Genomic DNA, 14633 nt, shown 5'->3' on the forward strand with positions numbered 1-14633 from the left:
CAAAACAAAAAACTGTCCCATTCCAATGTCTTCAAGTAAGCTCTTGGAAAAGCTTGGTTGTTCATTTCTCCATTGGGGTGGAAACAATCCATGGCCTTCATCTCTTTAGTCTCCATCCTCACTCCAACTTCTGTAGCCCTAAGCTCAGAGTGCATCTCCCCTGCCTTCAGCCTCCGACTTCCTTCAAGCTAGCAGGGGCTCCAACACCATCATTCCCAATCACCTACTTCCTTGCTTAAAACACTCGCATGGCTCCCGCTTCCCACCAGTTCAAGTCCACCTCCACTTGGCACATAAGGCCCTGTGTGATCTGCCTCTGGGGGTCCATCTTTACTCCCTGTTTTTTTTTTTACATTTATTTATTTATTCAAAAGGCAGAGATACAGAGAGGCAAAGCAAGAGAGCAAGAGTGAGAACGAGAGAAAGAGAAAGAGAGAGAGAGAGAGAGAGAGAGAGAGAGAGATGTCTTCCATCTGCTGGTTCACTCCCCAAATGGCCACAACAACCAGAGCTGTGCTGATCCAAAGCCAGGAGCCAGGAGCTTCTTCCAAGTCTCCCACGTGGGTGCAGGGGCCCATCCTCTACTGCTTTCCTAGGCCATAGTAGAGCGCTAGATCAGAAATGGAGCAGCCAGGACTTGAACGGGCGCCCATATGGGATGCTGGCACTGCAGGCAGCAGCTTTACCCACTACGCCACAGCACCGGCCCCCGTCTTTACTTTTTGTTACCCTCCCCAGAAGAAACTTGACTTTCAGCTGTACTCAATTAACTATCTACAGTTACTGTTTTACACCTCTCTTTATTTGCACACCCCATCCCTCCTTGCTACAATAATCTTTCTAGCTTGAATATCTGACAGAAGTTGACCTGTCCTAGAAGCTGCAGCTGCAACAAGTTCTCTTGTGAAGTCTTCCTTGATCTCCCATCTTCTGTTGGATTCAGCCTTCCAGGCATCTACTTGGCACCATCCTCATACTCTCTGGCTAGCTCCTGCCATGTCTAGTCTTATTTATCCCGATTCTGTCCCCTGATCTTTTTCCTTTAATTGAGCCTTATTCTGTTCCAGGTACTTCACTTCACTAATGTTGTACATAGGTTGTCCCATTGAAGCTTCACATCTGCCTTGTGAGATTGGTACCTAATATTATTATGCCTACTTCACAGCTGAGGAATGAAGCCTTTGAAAATCTTGATCAGTTATCCAAAACATCCACTAACATCACTTAGTGTACAAAGTTAACAAATGGCATAGTGGAGTTGCAAGCCCAGGTTTACTATAGAGCTGACGAACCTAGTCTTTACCCAGGTCAGGAGCTTGGTAACTCTGGGAGAGACATGCCGAAGTAGCACACAAGTGGAGGTGCAATCTCTTTTTTTTTAAGATTTATTTTATTCATTTGGAATACAGAGTTACAGAGAGAGGTGGAGACAGAGAGAGAGGTCTTCCATCTGCTGTTTCACCCCACAAATGGCCTCAAAGGCTGGAGCTGGGCTGATCCCAAGCCAGAAGCCTGGAGCTTCTTCCAGGTCTCCCACGCGGGTGCAGGAGCCCAAGCACTTGGGCCATATTCTACTTTTCCAGGTACATTAGCAGGGAGCTATATTGGAAGAGGAGCAGCTGGAACTCGAACCAGTGCCCATTTGGGATGCTGGTGCTGCAGGCCGGGGCTTTAACCCACTGCGCCACAGTGCCGGCCCCGAGGTGCAGTCTCTTTAAGGTCATCTGTCCAGATGTCCTGGAAGCTGCACACAGTTACTTTGCGACAGCACAATGGCCAGTGTCTGCGGCTTCCTCCATCTGAGTCAGAAAGCGCGGTGGGGCAAGAAGGAAGTTAGTACCTTTCTAAGGAGAAAAAGAAGCAACACTTCAGGTACTCACACTGACCAGTTTTAAGTAGCACACACGAAATCCATGCTTAGGCAGAGAAGGTCAAAAAGTCCTGGGAGACCCACTGAAGCCTAGAAAAAGACAATGTGGGAGGGCGTAAGTAAAGCAGAAGTTCAGGGTCCAACTGCCACCTGGTGGTTGGGATTAGAGATGCAAGTGGATGGAGTCCCATCACAAGCTTAAGACAGGGGAGCCTGCTAAAGGCCCTGGCTCACAGCACTCATTCATTCATTCACTCATTCATCCATTCACATACCCATTCATTTCTTCATTCATTCAGCAAAGGTGAATTGTACAGACACAGCCTAGACACTGAGAAAACAGCAGTGAAAGAAACAAAAATTCCTGCTCTCATTGAGCTCATGTTGTGGTAGTGGGAGACAGACAAAAACAAGTAGATGACAGTGTATGTTAAATGGTAGTGGGTGGGATCGGTGCTGTGGCGCAGCAGGTGAAGCCGCTGTCTGCAGTGCCAGCATCCTATATGGGTGCCGGTTCGAGGCCCTGCTGCACCACTTCTGATCTAGCTCTCTGCTAATGCACCTAGGAAAGCAGTAGGAGATGGTCCAAGTCCTCAGTCACCTGTACTCTCGAGTGAGACCTTGATGAAGCTCCTGGCTCCTGTCTTCAGCCTGGCATATCCCTAACCATTGCATCCATTTGGGGGGTGAACCAGTGGATGGAAGACCTCTTTCTCTGTGTGTGTCTGTCCCTCTCTCTCTGTAATTCTGACTTTCAAATAAAGTAAGTCTTTTTTTTTTTTTTAATTTGATGTTCATGATATGCATACTAAAGCATTTTTTTAAATGGTAGCGAATGCTATGAAGAAACAGCAGGGAAAGGATGGGGTAGAAGCCTCACTGAGAAGGTGAAATATACAGAGAAGGAGGTAGGGGCCAGCGTTGCAAAGCGTGTAAAGCTGCCGCCTGTGGAGCAGGCATCCCATATGGGCGACGGTGGAAATCCTGGTTGCTCCATTTCTGATCCAGCTCCCTGCTAATGGCCTAGGAAAAGCAGTGGAGGATGGCCCAAGTACTTGGGCCTCTGCACCCATGTAGGAGACCTGGATGAAGCTTCTAGCTCTTGGCTTATGCCTGGCCCAGCACTGGCCAATGAAGCTATCTGGGGAGTGAACCAGCAAGATGTGTGTGTGTGTGTGTATGTGTGTGTGTGTGTGTGTGTGACTCCGCCTTTCAAATAAATAAATCTTTTTTAAAGAAAATACAAAAACAAAGGGAAGGGGGTAAGGGAGGCAGCCGTTAGACTATCTGTGGGAAGAAGGTTCTGGGATATGGAAACAGTCTGAGAAAGACCAGCAGGTAGAATCATGCATCATGCGAGTGAGGAGCTGTCCACAGATCAGCATGACTTAGCACAGTGAACAAGGGGAAGAGTGACAGGAGATGGTTACAGAGGTAGGCAGACAACAGATCACAAAGAGCTCCAGAGACCTATTTTCTATACTGAGACGGGAGCCCTATTTAAAAAAAAATATTTATTTGAAAGGCAGAGTTACAGACAGAGAGAAAGCTTTCATCTGCTGGTCTACTCCCCAAATGGCCCCAATAGGTGGAGCTGGGCCAATCCGAAGCCAGGAGCCAGGAGCTTCTTCTGGGTCTCCCACATCAGTGCAGGGGCCCAAGGACTTGGGCCATCTTCTACTGCTTTCCCAGGCCATAGCAGAGAGCTGAATTGGAAGAGGAACAGCCAGGACTTGAACCGGCACCCGTATGGGATGCTGATGCTGCAGGCAGAGGCTTAGCCTGCTTCGCCATAGCGCTGGCCCCAGTGAGCCCTATTTAAAATGCTAAGTGAGATGGGAAGATAACTTATCCATGGTCAGTCAATCTAATGAGTGGAACTGGGCATTCTGTCCCAAAGCCTGTGCTGTGTGATGCTGACTGGGATAGACATGTAGACCAGTGGCACAGAAAAGAGAAGGCCAAAAATAAACCTACACAAATCTGCCCAACTGATTTTTTTCCTATGCTTTTTCAAAAATTATTGATTTATTTGAGAGTGAGCAAGCATGCTCCCATCTGTTGTTTCACCCTCCAAATGCCTATAACAGCTGCAAGTGTTCAGGGGCTGAAGCCAGAAGCCAGGAATGTAATCCAGGTCTCTCACGTGGGTGGCAGCAAACATATTACTTGAGCCATCACCACTGCCTCCCAGGATCTGCATTAGTGGGAAGCTGGAGTCAGGAGCTGGAGAAAGGAATCAAGCCAAGGCGCTCCAGTGTGGGTTCCAGACATCTTAACCAGGGTTTTGACTACTAGGCTTAACACTCACCCCTGACCAACTGATTTTTGAGTAAGATACAAAAGCAATTCGTTGGAGGAAGGGTAGTCTTTCCAATAGACTAGAGAAGCAAGAGCAATTGGACAACAACAGACAAAAAGTAAAAAGAACGGGACCGCATTGAGCACTGTGAGTGAAGCCACTGCCTGTGATACTGGCATCCCGTATGGGCGCCAGTTGGAGTCCCGGCTGCTTCACTTCCAATCCAGCTCCCTGCTAATGTGCCTGGGAAAGCAGCAGAAGATGGCCCAAGTGTTTGGGTCCCTGCTCCCACATGGGAGACCCAGAGAAAGTTCCTGGCTCCTGGCTCCTGTCTTTGGCCTGGTCCAGCTCCTGTCATGCGGCCATTTGGGGAGTGAACTAGTGGATAGAAGATTCTCTCTCTCTCTCTCTCTCTCTAGCTCTGCCTTTCAAATAAATAAATAAATCTTTACAGGGGCCAGCACTGTGGCATAGAAGGTTAAGCCTTTGCATGTGGGCACCGGTTTGAGTCCCTGCTAATGGTCCCGGGAAAGCAGTGGAAGATGGCCCAAGCCCTTGGACCCCTGCACCCACGTGGGAGACCTGGAAGAAACTCCTGGCTCCTGCTTTTGGATCGGCTCAGCTCCAGCTGTTGTGGCCAGTTGGGAGTGAACCAGTGATGGAAAACCTCTCTCTCTCTCTCTCTCTCTGCTTTTCAGATAAATAAATCTTTTTTTAAATATTTAGAAAAAATGAAATATGATATTTAAAAATCTTGATGTAAACTTCACACACAAAAATGTACTTATCATGGATCACTATAAAAATTTGAGAAAAAATTGGAAAAATTCTTTGCAATCTGGGGTTAGGCAGAATGTTTTTAGACTTGACACCAAAAGCACAATCCATAAAAAGGAAAAACTGATAAATTGTAGTTCATTGAGATAGAAAACTTTTGCTCTCTCTCTCTTCCATCCACAAAACCATGAATGTTCACAGAAGCTTTATTCCTAATAGCCAAAATCTGGAAACAATCCAGCTGTCCTTTATCAGGTGACTAGTTACACTGTGGTACATTGAGACCATGGAATACTATTTGGCAACCACAAGGAAGAAATCGTTGATATACTCAACATTTGGAACTATGCTGAGGGAAAAAAGCTACACACAAAAGGTTACATACGGCTGGCGCCGCGGCTCACTAGGCTAATCCTCCGCCTTGTGGCGCTGGCACACCGGGTTCTAGTCCCGGTTGGGGCGCCAGATTCTGTCCCGGTTGCCCCTCTTCCAGGCCAGCTCTCTGCTGTGGCCAGGGAGTGCAGTGGAGGATGGCCCAAGTCCTTGGGCCCTGCACCCCATGGGAGACCAGGATAAGTACCTGACTCCTGCCATCGGATCAGTGCAGTGCGCCACCTGCAGCGCACTGGCCGCAGCGGCCATTGGAGGGTGAACCAAAGGCAAAGGAAGACCTTTCTCTCTGTCTCTCTCTCTCACTGTCCACTCTGCCTGTCAAAAAAAAAAAGTTACATACTATATGATTCCATTTCATAATATTTTTTAAAGATTTATTTTAAAGGCGGGGGGGGGGTGCCTCCATCCACTGGCTCACTCTCAGATGGCTGCAACAGCCAAGGCTGGACCAGGTCGAAGCCAGGAGCCTGGAACGTGGGTATCAGGGGCCCAAATACTTGTGCCATCATCCTCAGCTTTACCAGGTGCATTAGCAGGGATGTGGATCAGAAGTGGGGCAGGCGGGATTTGAACCTTGAACTGGTGCTCTGATTTGGGATGCCAATGTTGCAGGTGGCATCTTAATGTGCTGCACCACAATGCTGACCTGTATAACATTCTATTTACAGACACAGATAACAGCTTTTTGGTTGACCAGGATTAGAGATGAGGGGCGGGAAGTTAGTGGGTATGGTTATAAAAGGGTAACCTGAGGATTCCTTGTGATGAGATGATTGAACAGTTATGTATCATGGCTGGGGTTGCAGATACATGAATTTCCATGTGTGATAAAATCTCATGGAAGTACACACACACACACACGTATTTATCTAAAACCAGTGAAATCTGAATGAGCATTGTGGATTATATCAGTCCCAATCTATCGGTTTTGATATTACATGATAGTTTTATAAGATGCTAGCAGTTTCAGAACAGAAACTTAAAACCAAAATTTAAAAAAATAAAACTAGAAGAAACCATGAGAGGTTCTAACAAGGGGATATTCAGGATGACACTCAGCTCCACAAGGCGCAGAGGCTGCTGCCTGTCCACAGTCACACAGCAAAGGAGAATGGTGGGAATCACATCCTCTTGCTTCCCGGTTTCAGTGAGGGTGCTTACAAGGTCAAATGCCTTTGCTTCTGTGAGCTCTCTTCCTTAAACTCTGTACAGTGGCCAGCTACGGGTTTGAATATGTAAAGCAACTTAGCACAGTGCCTGGCATATAATCAGACTGCTATGCCTTCCAAGCTAGAGGGACAAAGAAGACAACAGGCACTGCAGGGGAGCGGCCTCTTCCCCTTTCTCCCTGAGTTCTACACTTCTTTGACATCATGCGGTGGGGCCAGCGGTGGGGGTGGGTAGGGCTGAGAGTCCCCACAGAGATGACTGGGAAGAGAGACACTCCGTTTCTATGGTATCAGTCTGAAAAACAGAGATGTGACTTGGAAGGAAGGGTCAGGACTGTGTAGTTCTTTTCCACAGAGGCAGAGAGGGAGTTCTTAGAGGCTCACTTAAGGGTAAGGGAATTGGAGAAATGAAACCACTCATCTCCAGGGTGACAAATAGAGGCGGGCTGGAGTCACCCAGGGAACAATTGTCACTGAAGCTTTCTGTCCTTGATGCTGGGGTTCACTGAGGTGTATTGAAATTTTTATGTCCTCCACATAGCACATAAATTCATCTCTTTATCGCTAGTATGCCTCCACTCCTTAGGGGAAGATTCTGTCTACCATAGAGCCCCTCTTACAACTGCTGTGAGGAGCAGTTGAAATATTGTTTATCTAAGTTCTTCGGAAGTAAGTGCTCCCCAAATGGGGGACGCAGAGTAACTGGATTGTCTTTCAAGACCTATGAGAGGGGCTGGCATTGTGGCACAGTGGGTTAAGCTGCCACTTGCAAAGCTGGCATCCCATATGGGTGCCGGTTTGAGTTCCAGCTGCTCCACTTCTGATCCAGCTCTCTGCTAAAGGGCTGGGAAAGCAGAAGATGGCCCAAGTTCTTGAGCCCCTGCACCCACGTGGGAGACCCGGAGGAAGCTCCTGGCTCCTGGTTTCAGATTGGCCCAGCTCTGGCTGTCATGGCCATTTGGGGAGTAAACCAGCAAATGGAAGATTTCTCTCTCTCTCCCTCTCCCTCTCCCTCTCCCTCTCCCTCTCCCTCTCCCTCTCCCTGTCCCTCACCCTCTCCCTCATCCTCTCCCTCACCCTCTCCCTCTCCCTCTCCCTCTCCCTCTCCCTCACCCTCTCCCTCACCCTCTCCCTCTCCCTCTCCCTCTCCCTCTCCCTCTCCCTCTCCCTCTCCCTCACCCTCTCCCTCACCCTCTCCCTCTCCCTCTCCCTCTCCCTCTCCCTCTCCCTCCCTCCCCCTCCTCTTTCCCTCCCTCTCTCCCTCCCTCTCCCTCCCCCATCCCTCCCCCTTCCTCTCCCCTCCCCTTCCCCCTCTCTGTAACAATGCCTCTCAAATAAGTAAATAAAATCTTTTTTTTAATTTAAAAAATAAAAGAAACACCTTTATAAGTCATTTTCTGGAATGTTACCTTTAACAGAATGCCCCTCAAGTCTAAAATTATTCTTTCTATTCTTCTAACACCTTAAACATACTTTCATTATAATACTTATCAATTACTAACTTGTCAAAAAAAAGATTAATTTATTTATTTGAGAAGCAGAGTTACAGACAGAGAGAAGGAGAGACACAGACAGAGAGGTCTTCCATCTATTGGTTCACTCCCCAAATGGCTGCAGTCGCTGGAGCTGGATTGACCCAAAGCCAGGAGCCAGGAGCTTCTTCCAGGCCTCCCACATGGATGCAGGGACTCAAGCATTTGGGCCATTTTCCTCTTGGGAGCTGGATCGGAAGTGGAGCAGCCGGGACTTGAATCTGTATAGGATGCCAGTACTGCAGGCAGAGGCTTAACCTACTACACCCTAGTTCTGGCCCCACATTACTAACTTTTAAAGATTTACTTATTTTATTTGAAAGCCAGAGTGGCATAGGGAGAGAGAGAGAGAGAAGCAGATCCCCCATCTACTGGCTCACTTCTCAAATGCTGGCAATAGCCAGGACTGGGCCAAGCCTGGAACTTAGTCTGCAACTTAAATCCAGACTAAGGAAGCCAAGTACTTGAGCTATCATCTGCTGCCTTCCCAGGAGCATTAACAGGAAGCTGGATCCAAAGCATGAATCAGTTGTTAGTCAAACCAGAACTCCAATTTGGGATGCAAGCGGCCCAAGCAGCAGCTTAATCAGCTGTGCCACAACACCTGGCCCTCAACTACTAGTTGATTCTTTGTTTTCTTGTCTCTTCCATTGAACTATGGAACCTTTAAAGTTTCAAGTCTTGTGTGTTGTCATTTGAATTCCCAGTGCCCAGCATTCAGGGAAACCACAACAAATGTGGAAAGATGGAAGGAAGAGCCTTCTCCAAGATGACACAGCTATTTAGTAGCAGAGATAGGAGGCAAATCCAGGCCTCCAAAGTATTTTCTAGTGCTGCGTCATATTCCTCAGAGTTGGGTATACTGGAGATCGCCAAAAAGTTCATGCAAAACACATATTTTGAAATAACTGCATAGATGTCAAGATTTTTGGTACCAAAAGTCATGACACTTAATTTCATTTTCTGTAATTTTCTGAAGTACTCGTGTACAAGCAGATATTGCAATATTTCATTTAATGCAATCTTCAGTGTATTGGAGTTTTACCTTTCATTAACTTCTTGCCACTAGTCAGGGAGATTCAATTCTCAAAAAAAATATTTCGTGAAGAGAAATCGAACATTAAGGGTTAAGTAATGAATAAATTTCTGTCTAGTTTCAGCCTGCCGTTGACTTTCTATTGTAGCCAGTTTGATATCATCTATTGCTATTAATGGCATTACAGATACAAATACTAGAATTTTACCTATGTAAGACAAAACAGCTCTAAGGCAAACCAAAGATCTAAACTGCCTAGCACATCAATTCACACAGGCAGGAGAAAGTCTACTTTATAACATTTCTCTCATGAATCACACATGTTGTTATCCAAGATAACAAATTTGTGTTAGGATCGAAACATGAAGGGCAAGCATTGTGGCCCATCAGGTTAAGACACCACCTGCAACACTAGCATCCCATATGGGCACCGGTTCGAGTCCCGGCTACTCCACTTCTGATCCAGCTCTCTGCTGTGGCCTGGGAAAGCAGTGGAAGATGGCCCAAATGCTTGGGCCCCTGCACCCACATGGAAGACGTGGAAGAAGCTCCTGGTTCCTGGCTTTAGCCTGGCTCAACCCTGGTCGTTGCAGTCATTTGGGGAGTGAACCAACAGATGAAGATCACTCTTTCTGTGTCTCTTGCACGCTCACTCGCTCGCTCTCTGTAAATCTGCCTCTTAAGTAAATAAATAAGATAAATCGCTTTCGGCCGGAGCCGCCATCTTCCAGTAATTCGCCAAGATGACGAACACAAAGGGAAAGAGGCGAGGTACCCGGTACATGTTCTCCAGGCCTTTCAGAAAACATGGAGTTGTTCCTTTGGCCACATACATGCGCATTTACAAGAAAGGTTACATTGTGGACATCAAGGGAATGGGTACTGTTCAAAAAGGAATGCCCCATAAATGTTACCATGGAAAAACTGGAAGAGTCTACAATGTTACCCAGCATGCTGTTGGCATTGTTGTAAACAAACAAGTGAAGGGCAAGATTCTTGCCAAGAGAATAAATGTGCGTATTGAACACATTAAGCACTCTAAGAGTCGAGATAGCTTCTTGAAACGTGTGAAGGAAAATGATCAAAAGAAGAAGGAAGCCAAAGAGAAGGGTACCTGGGTTCAACTAAAGCGTCAGCCTGCTCCACCCAGAGAAGCCCACAATGGAAAGGAGTTGCTGGAACCCATTCCTTATGAATTCATGGCATGATAAATGTAAGATAAATAAATAAGACCTAATTGAAAAAAAAAATAAATAAATAAGATAAATCTAAAAAACAAAAGATCAAAACATGACAAGTGGATATCCATCATCTGTCCCAGAGTCACGTTGGGAAATACCTGAAAGGTCATCTTATGTCCGTAGTATCCTTGGATTTCCTAGAATGCCTTCTGCTATTTCCTTGGATTCTACTTTCTCCCCATTTCAAATCAATCTAAATACTGTTGCCCAAATAATCCTAGCTGTGTGACCTTGAACAAGTCTCAGGGAGGGCTTCAGCTTCCTCATTCACAAAACCAGGGGCCTCTGCTTTTCCTACTGTGTTGCTTAGAAACGTCAAATCCCTCAGCTGTGCCCAAGGTACCACTGAGCAGGCTGGGGTGAAGCCACAGGCTGAGTTGGCAGGTGCCTGTGTGTCTGCTTCAAACACATCAGTCCCTTTAGAAATTATAGACCTCTCTAAAATTTCATTGGGAAAAAGAAAAAGATATGACAAAAAGTTTAAGAACCATTATATGTTCATGATTTCTAAGGGCTCTTCTAGTTCCCCTAAACGAGGCTTTTTTAACCTTCTGTACACAACAGAAATTGCAAGAAATAATGTGTTTATGTACAGAAACACAATCAACAGCATTTTATTCTTTTTTTAAAACCACTTTTGGATCTTTGTATCACTCATACAAATTAAATACATAATTAAATGCAGTGTTTAAAATAACAATCATAATGTATAGTAGACTCTGAAACTGATTGGCAACTCCCATAAACGCTGTCATTTGGGGGCCAGCATTGTGGCACAGTGAATAAAGCCACTGCCTAAGATGTCAGCATCCCATATGGGTGCTGGTTTGAGTCCTGGCTGCTCTCCTTCCAATCCACCTCCCGGCTGATGGCCTGGGAAAGCAGCAGAAGATGGCCAAGAGCTTGGACCCCTGCTACCCATGTGGGAGTCCCTGATGTAGCTCCTGGCTCATGGTGCAGCCATCTGGGCCGTGAACCAGCAGATGGACTATTTCCTCTATCTCTCTCTGTCTCTCTCATGCCTCTCACTCTCGCCCTTGCCCTTGCTCTCGCCCACTTTGTGTAACCCTGACTTTCAAATAAATAAATCTTAAAAAAAAAAAACCTCAGTTTGAAAGCCATAGAAAATGGCTTACAGTGGGGCCAGTGCTGTGACATAGTAGTTAAGCCTCCATCTGCAGCGCCAGCATCCCATATGGGCTCCAGTTCTAGTCTCGGCTGCTCCACTTCCAATCCAGCTCTCTGCTGTGGCCTGGGAAAGCAGTAGAAGATGGCCCAAGTCCTTGGGCCCCTGTACTTGTGTGGGAGACCCGGAAGAAACTCCTGGCTCCTGGCTTCAGATCGGCCCTGCTCTGGCTGTTGTGACCATTTGGGGAGTGAACCAGCAGATGGAAGACCTCTCTCTCTGTCTCTGCCTGTCTGTTTCTGTAGCTCTACCTCTTAAATGAATACAATATGTTTTAAGAAAGAAATATGGCTTCCAAAGTTCAGGAACAAATTCGAATTATTTTTTTAATATAAAAGAAACACAAATTATCTTTAGTGTCACAATTACTGAGTTTCCAAGTTTCCTCTACAAGTACTTCTGGCCAAGGCTGACCTTTGAAAGTTCAAATAAAGTTGCTAGAGGTGCCAGAACACCAAATGAGTAATTCCCCAGAGTCTTCCTTCATGCTCTTTAGCTTATAAAGCAGAGTTGCCAGCAACGATTTATTAGAATCACTTAGCCTTTCAACCTTAATTTCCTTCTACCCATTCTCTTCTCGCTCCTGGGAAGCATTGTTCTAGCTTGGGGCTTCCTTCTGTCCCACATCAAAGATCTCCATCTTTGTGAATCCTACCCAATTGAAGGTTGATGGAGTAGAAACAATTGAACTCAGAAGATACTAGCTTTGTCATAAACTGGTTGGACAAGGCACTTAATATTTGTGCTCTCCATTTTTCCTCTGAGTTTGCAGGTTTACTTCTAGGTTTAAAATTCTATGATTGTGTGTCACATCTAAGAAGCCTTCTGGGGGCCTGTGCTGTGGCATAGTAGGCTAAGCCTCCCCCTGCAGTTTGGTATCGACATTCCATTTGGGTGTCAGTTCTAGTCCCTGTTGCTCCTCTTCTGATCCAGCTCACTGCTACGGCCTGGGAAGGCAGTGGAAGATGGCCCAAGTCCTTGGGTCCCTGCACCTGTGTGGGAGACCTGGAAGAAGTTCCTGGCTCCTGGCTTTGGATCAGCCCAGCTCCAGCTATCATGGCCATCTGGGGAGTGAACCAGCAGAAGGAAGTCTCTCTTTCTCTCTCTCTCTCGTCTCTATCTGTCCTCTCCCTCTCTCTGTAACTCTACCTCTCAAGTATATAAATAAAATCTTAAAAAGGAAAGGAAAGAAACCTTCTGACTTACTACTTGCATGGAATGACTTGTCATTTCTTGGTATTCCAATGGCCTATGCCATACCAATGTATCACCTAATCATATACTGTCCTATATTGCCCTCTAGTTGTTTTTATGTGAATTTTTGTCCTCTCAACTATATATAGTTTAAAAGTTTATTTTCTAGGGCAGTGTTCCTTCTACTTAAATCGCCTAGGGCAATTCAGGATGTTCCCTAAAGTAATCAGTATGTATAGTGATTTGTAGAAAGCACTGGCTTCCCTTCAGGGAAACTCCTGGATTATATTGCACAGCAGTGCTGCACAGTAGAAATGTAATGTGAGCCACAAAAGTAATTTAACTATTCTAGGTTGGCACCTGAAAAAGTGAAGACAGAAGTCCAAATGAATTTTAAGGATATATTGAACCCCATATATCGAAAACATTGCCATTTCAACATGAAGTCAGTGTAAAAAGTTTTTGAGATGTTTTACATTTGTGTTGGAATGTTTTCGAAATCTGTTGTGTATCTTCCTCTTAAAGCACATTTAGATTCAAAATAGCCACATGTGGCTAGTGGGTACCTATTGAACAGTGCAGTTCTGTACTACTGGGCTGTTCCAAACTGATCACTTATTTTTTTTAAATTCATATATAATGACACTGAGCACTTCATAAGTACTAAGGCTAGCAAGAGGAGTGCAAAGAAGAAACCTATTCATTCTGGCAAGGGAGATAGATTTGTAAGCCACTAGCTGTCATACGGAGAGGTAGGTGCTATGACAGAGATGCCCAGAAGTAACCTTGACGGCTGAGGGACACGGGAAGTTACAGTTGACCTGGTAACTAAGTGGCACGAAATTTGGAAGACTGTTGCTGGGGGATCGGAGTTGCAAGGTTAGCAAATTATCTGAACTAAGGAAGAGGGCGTGGCTCCAAAGGACCCCGGCCCAAAGGGCACTGGAGTTATTGGGGTGGGGGGCGGAGGGGACGTGAAGGGAAGAAGGGGCGGCGAGGATTGGCCGGGAGGAACTGAGTTCCAGCTGGTGGGTCACGGAAACCGGAGGGGGGCGCTACGCGCACTTTCCGCTCCCGCCGCCGACTGAGCGACCCGTGGGAGCACCGTGGCGGCGGCAGGAGCGGAGCCCCCAGGCTGCTCGGCCGCCTTCACCCAGAGAGCGACCCCCGAGGCAGAGGAGAGCGCCACGCACGGCTCCTCCAGCGCGCCCGCTCGCGCTCCGAATTCCGCCCCGGGTTCCGGGCTTCAGAGCCAACAGAACCTCCCTCCCCCCCCCCCCCCAGGCCATTGTCGGCACCGAGGAGCAGTTCGAAAGCTGCTCGGGTTGTGCGGGTTTGCTGTTTTTCACAGTTGCCTGTTTTTGTTTTTGTTTTCTTTTCTATTAGGCTGCGTGGAGGAATGAGTACAGGGTCGGTCGCCTGTGCCGGCAAAGGGCCGCCCCCGGAAGTTACTTGACACTTCAGTAACAATGAGGCCAATGGGCCAATGTGGCGTCTTTTCCGGTCTCGTGTGTCCTCGCGGAATTCTTTTTACAAAGTTGCCTTTGACCCCGGAAGTGAGGTCTCAAAGTCCCTCCCTCCCCCAAGATGGCAGCATCAGAAGAAGAGTTACTGCTGCCGCGGCTGCCCGAGCTGTTTGAAACCAGCAAGCAGCTCCTGGACCAAGTAGAAGTAGCAACTGAACCCACCGGTTCCCGGATGGTCCAGGACAAAGTATTCAAGGGATTAGACCTCCTTGGGAAAGTTGCCGAAATGTTAACGCAGCTCGACTTGTTCAGGTATGGGTAAACAGGGTAGTAACGGCTGGTTGCCACGGGTGGAGCCATTGTGCATGGGTGGAGGAGCCCTTTAAGATAAAAGAATCTTTGGTTTCTAGTTCGCACTTGTGTATATTGTATTCGTTCCCCACCTCTCTTCCGAGATGGTTGCTAGC

The 14633-nt window shown here is 46.8% G+C and overlaps 2 protein-coding genes and 1 pseudogene across 4 annotated transcripts in view; all 3 read left to right on the plus strand.

Moving 5' to 3' along the window:
- The window catches only part of OTUD6A (OTU deubiquitinase 6A), a 60737-nt gene extending 46523 nt beyond the window's left edge, over positions 1-14214 (plus strand). Inside the window, exon 2 of the mRNA XM_002720076.6 lies at positions 14087-14214. The gene's annotated coding sequence lies outside the window, so the exon portion shown is untranslated. The remainder of the gene's footprint in view (positions 1-14086) is intronic.
- On the plus strand, positions 9783-10313 carry LOC100342077 (large ribosomal subunit protein eL21 pseudogene; annotated as a pseudogene). Its single transcript, XR_016228184.1, has one exon. The product of XR_016228184.1 is annotated as a large ribosomal subunit protein eL21 pseudogene (transcript).
- Positions 14215-14260: 46 nt separating the features above from the next.
- The window catches only part of IGBP1 (immunoglobulin binding protein 1), a 29176-nt gene continuing 28803 nt past the window's right edge, over positions 14261-14633 (plus strand). For both annotated transcript variants that reach the window (XM_008272740.5, XM_008272741.5), the window contains exon 1: positions 14261-14478. In XM_008272740.5, the coding sequence (XP_008270962.1) occupies positions 14288-14478 (191 nt within the window). In that variant the 5' untranslated portion in view covers positions 14261-14287. The remainder of the gene's footprint in view (positions 14479-14633) is intronic.

Source organism: Oryctolagus cuniculus, chromosome X (assembly GCF_051225735.1).
Source record: "Oryctolagus cuniculus isolate XC-2025 breed Fujian yellow rabbit chromosome X, ASM5122573v1, whole genome shotgun sequence".
Taxonomy (NCBI): Eukaryota; Metazoa; Chordata; class Mammalia; order Lagomorpha; family Leporidae; genus Oryctolagus; species Oryctolagus cuniculus.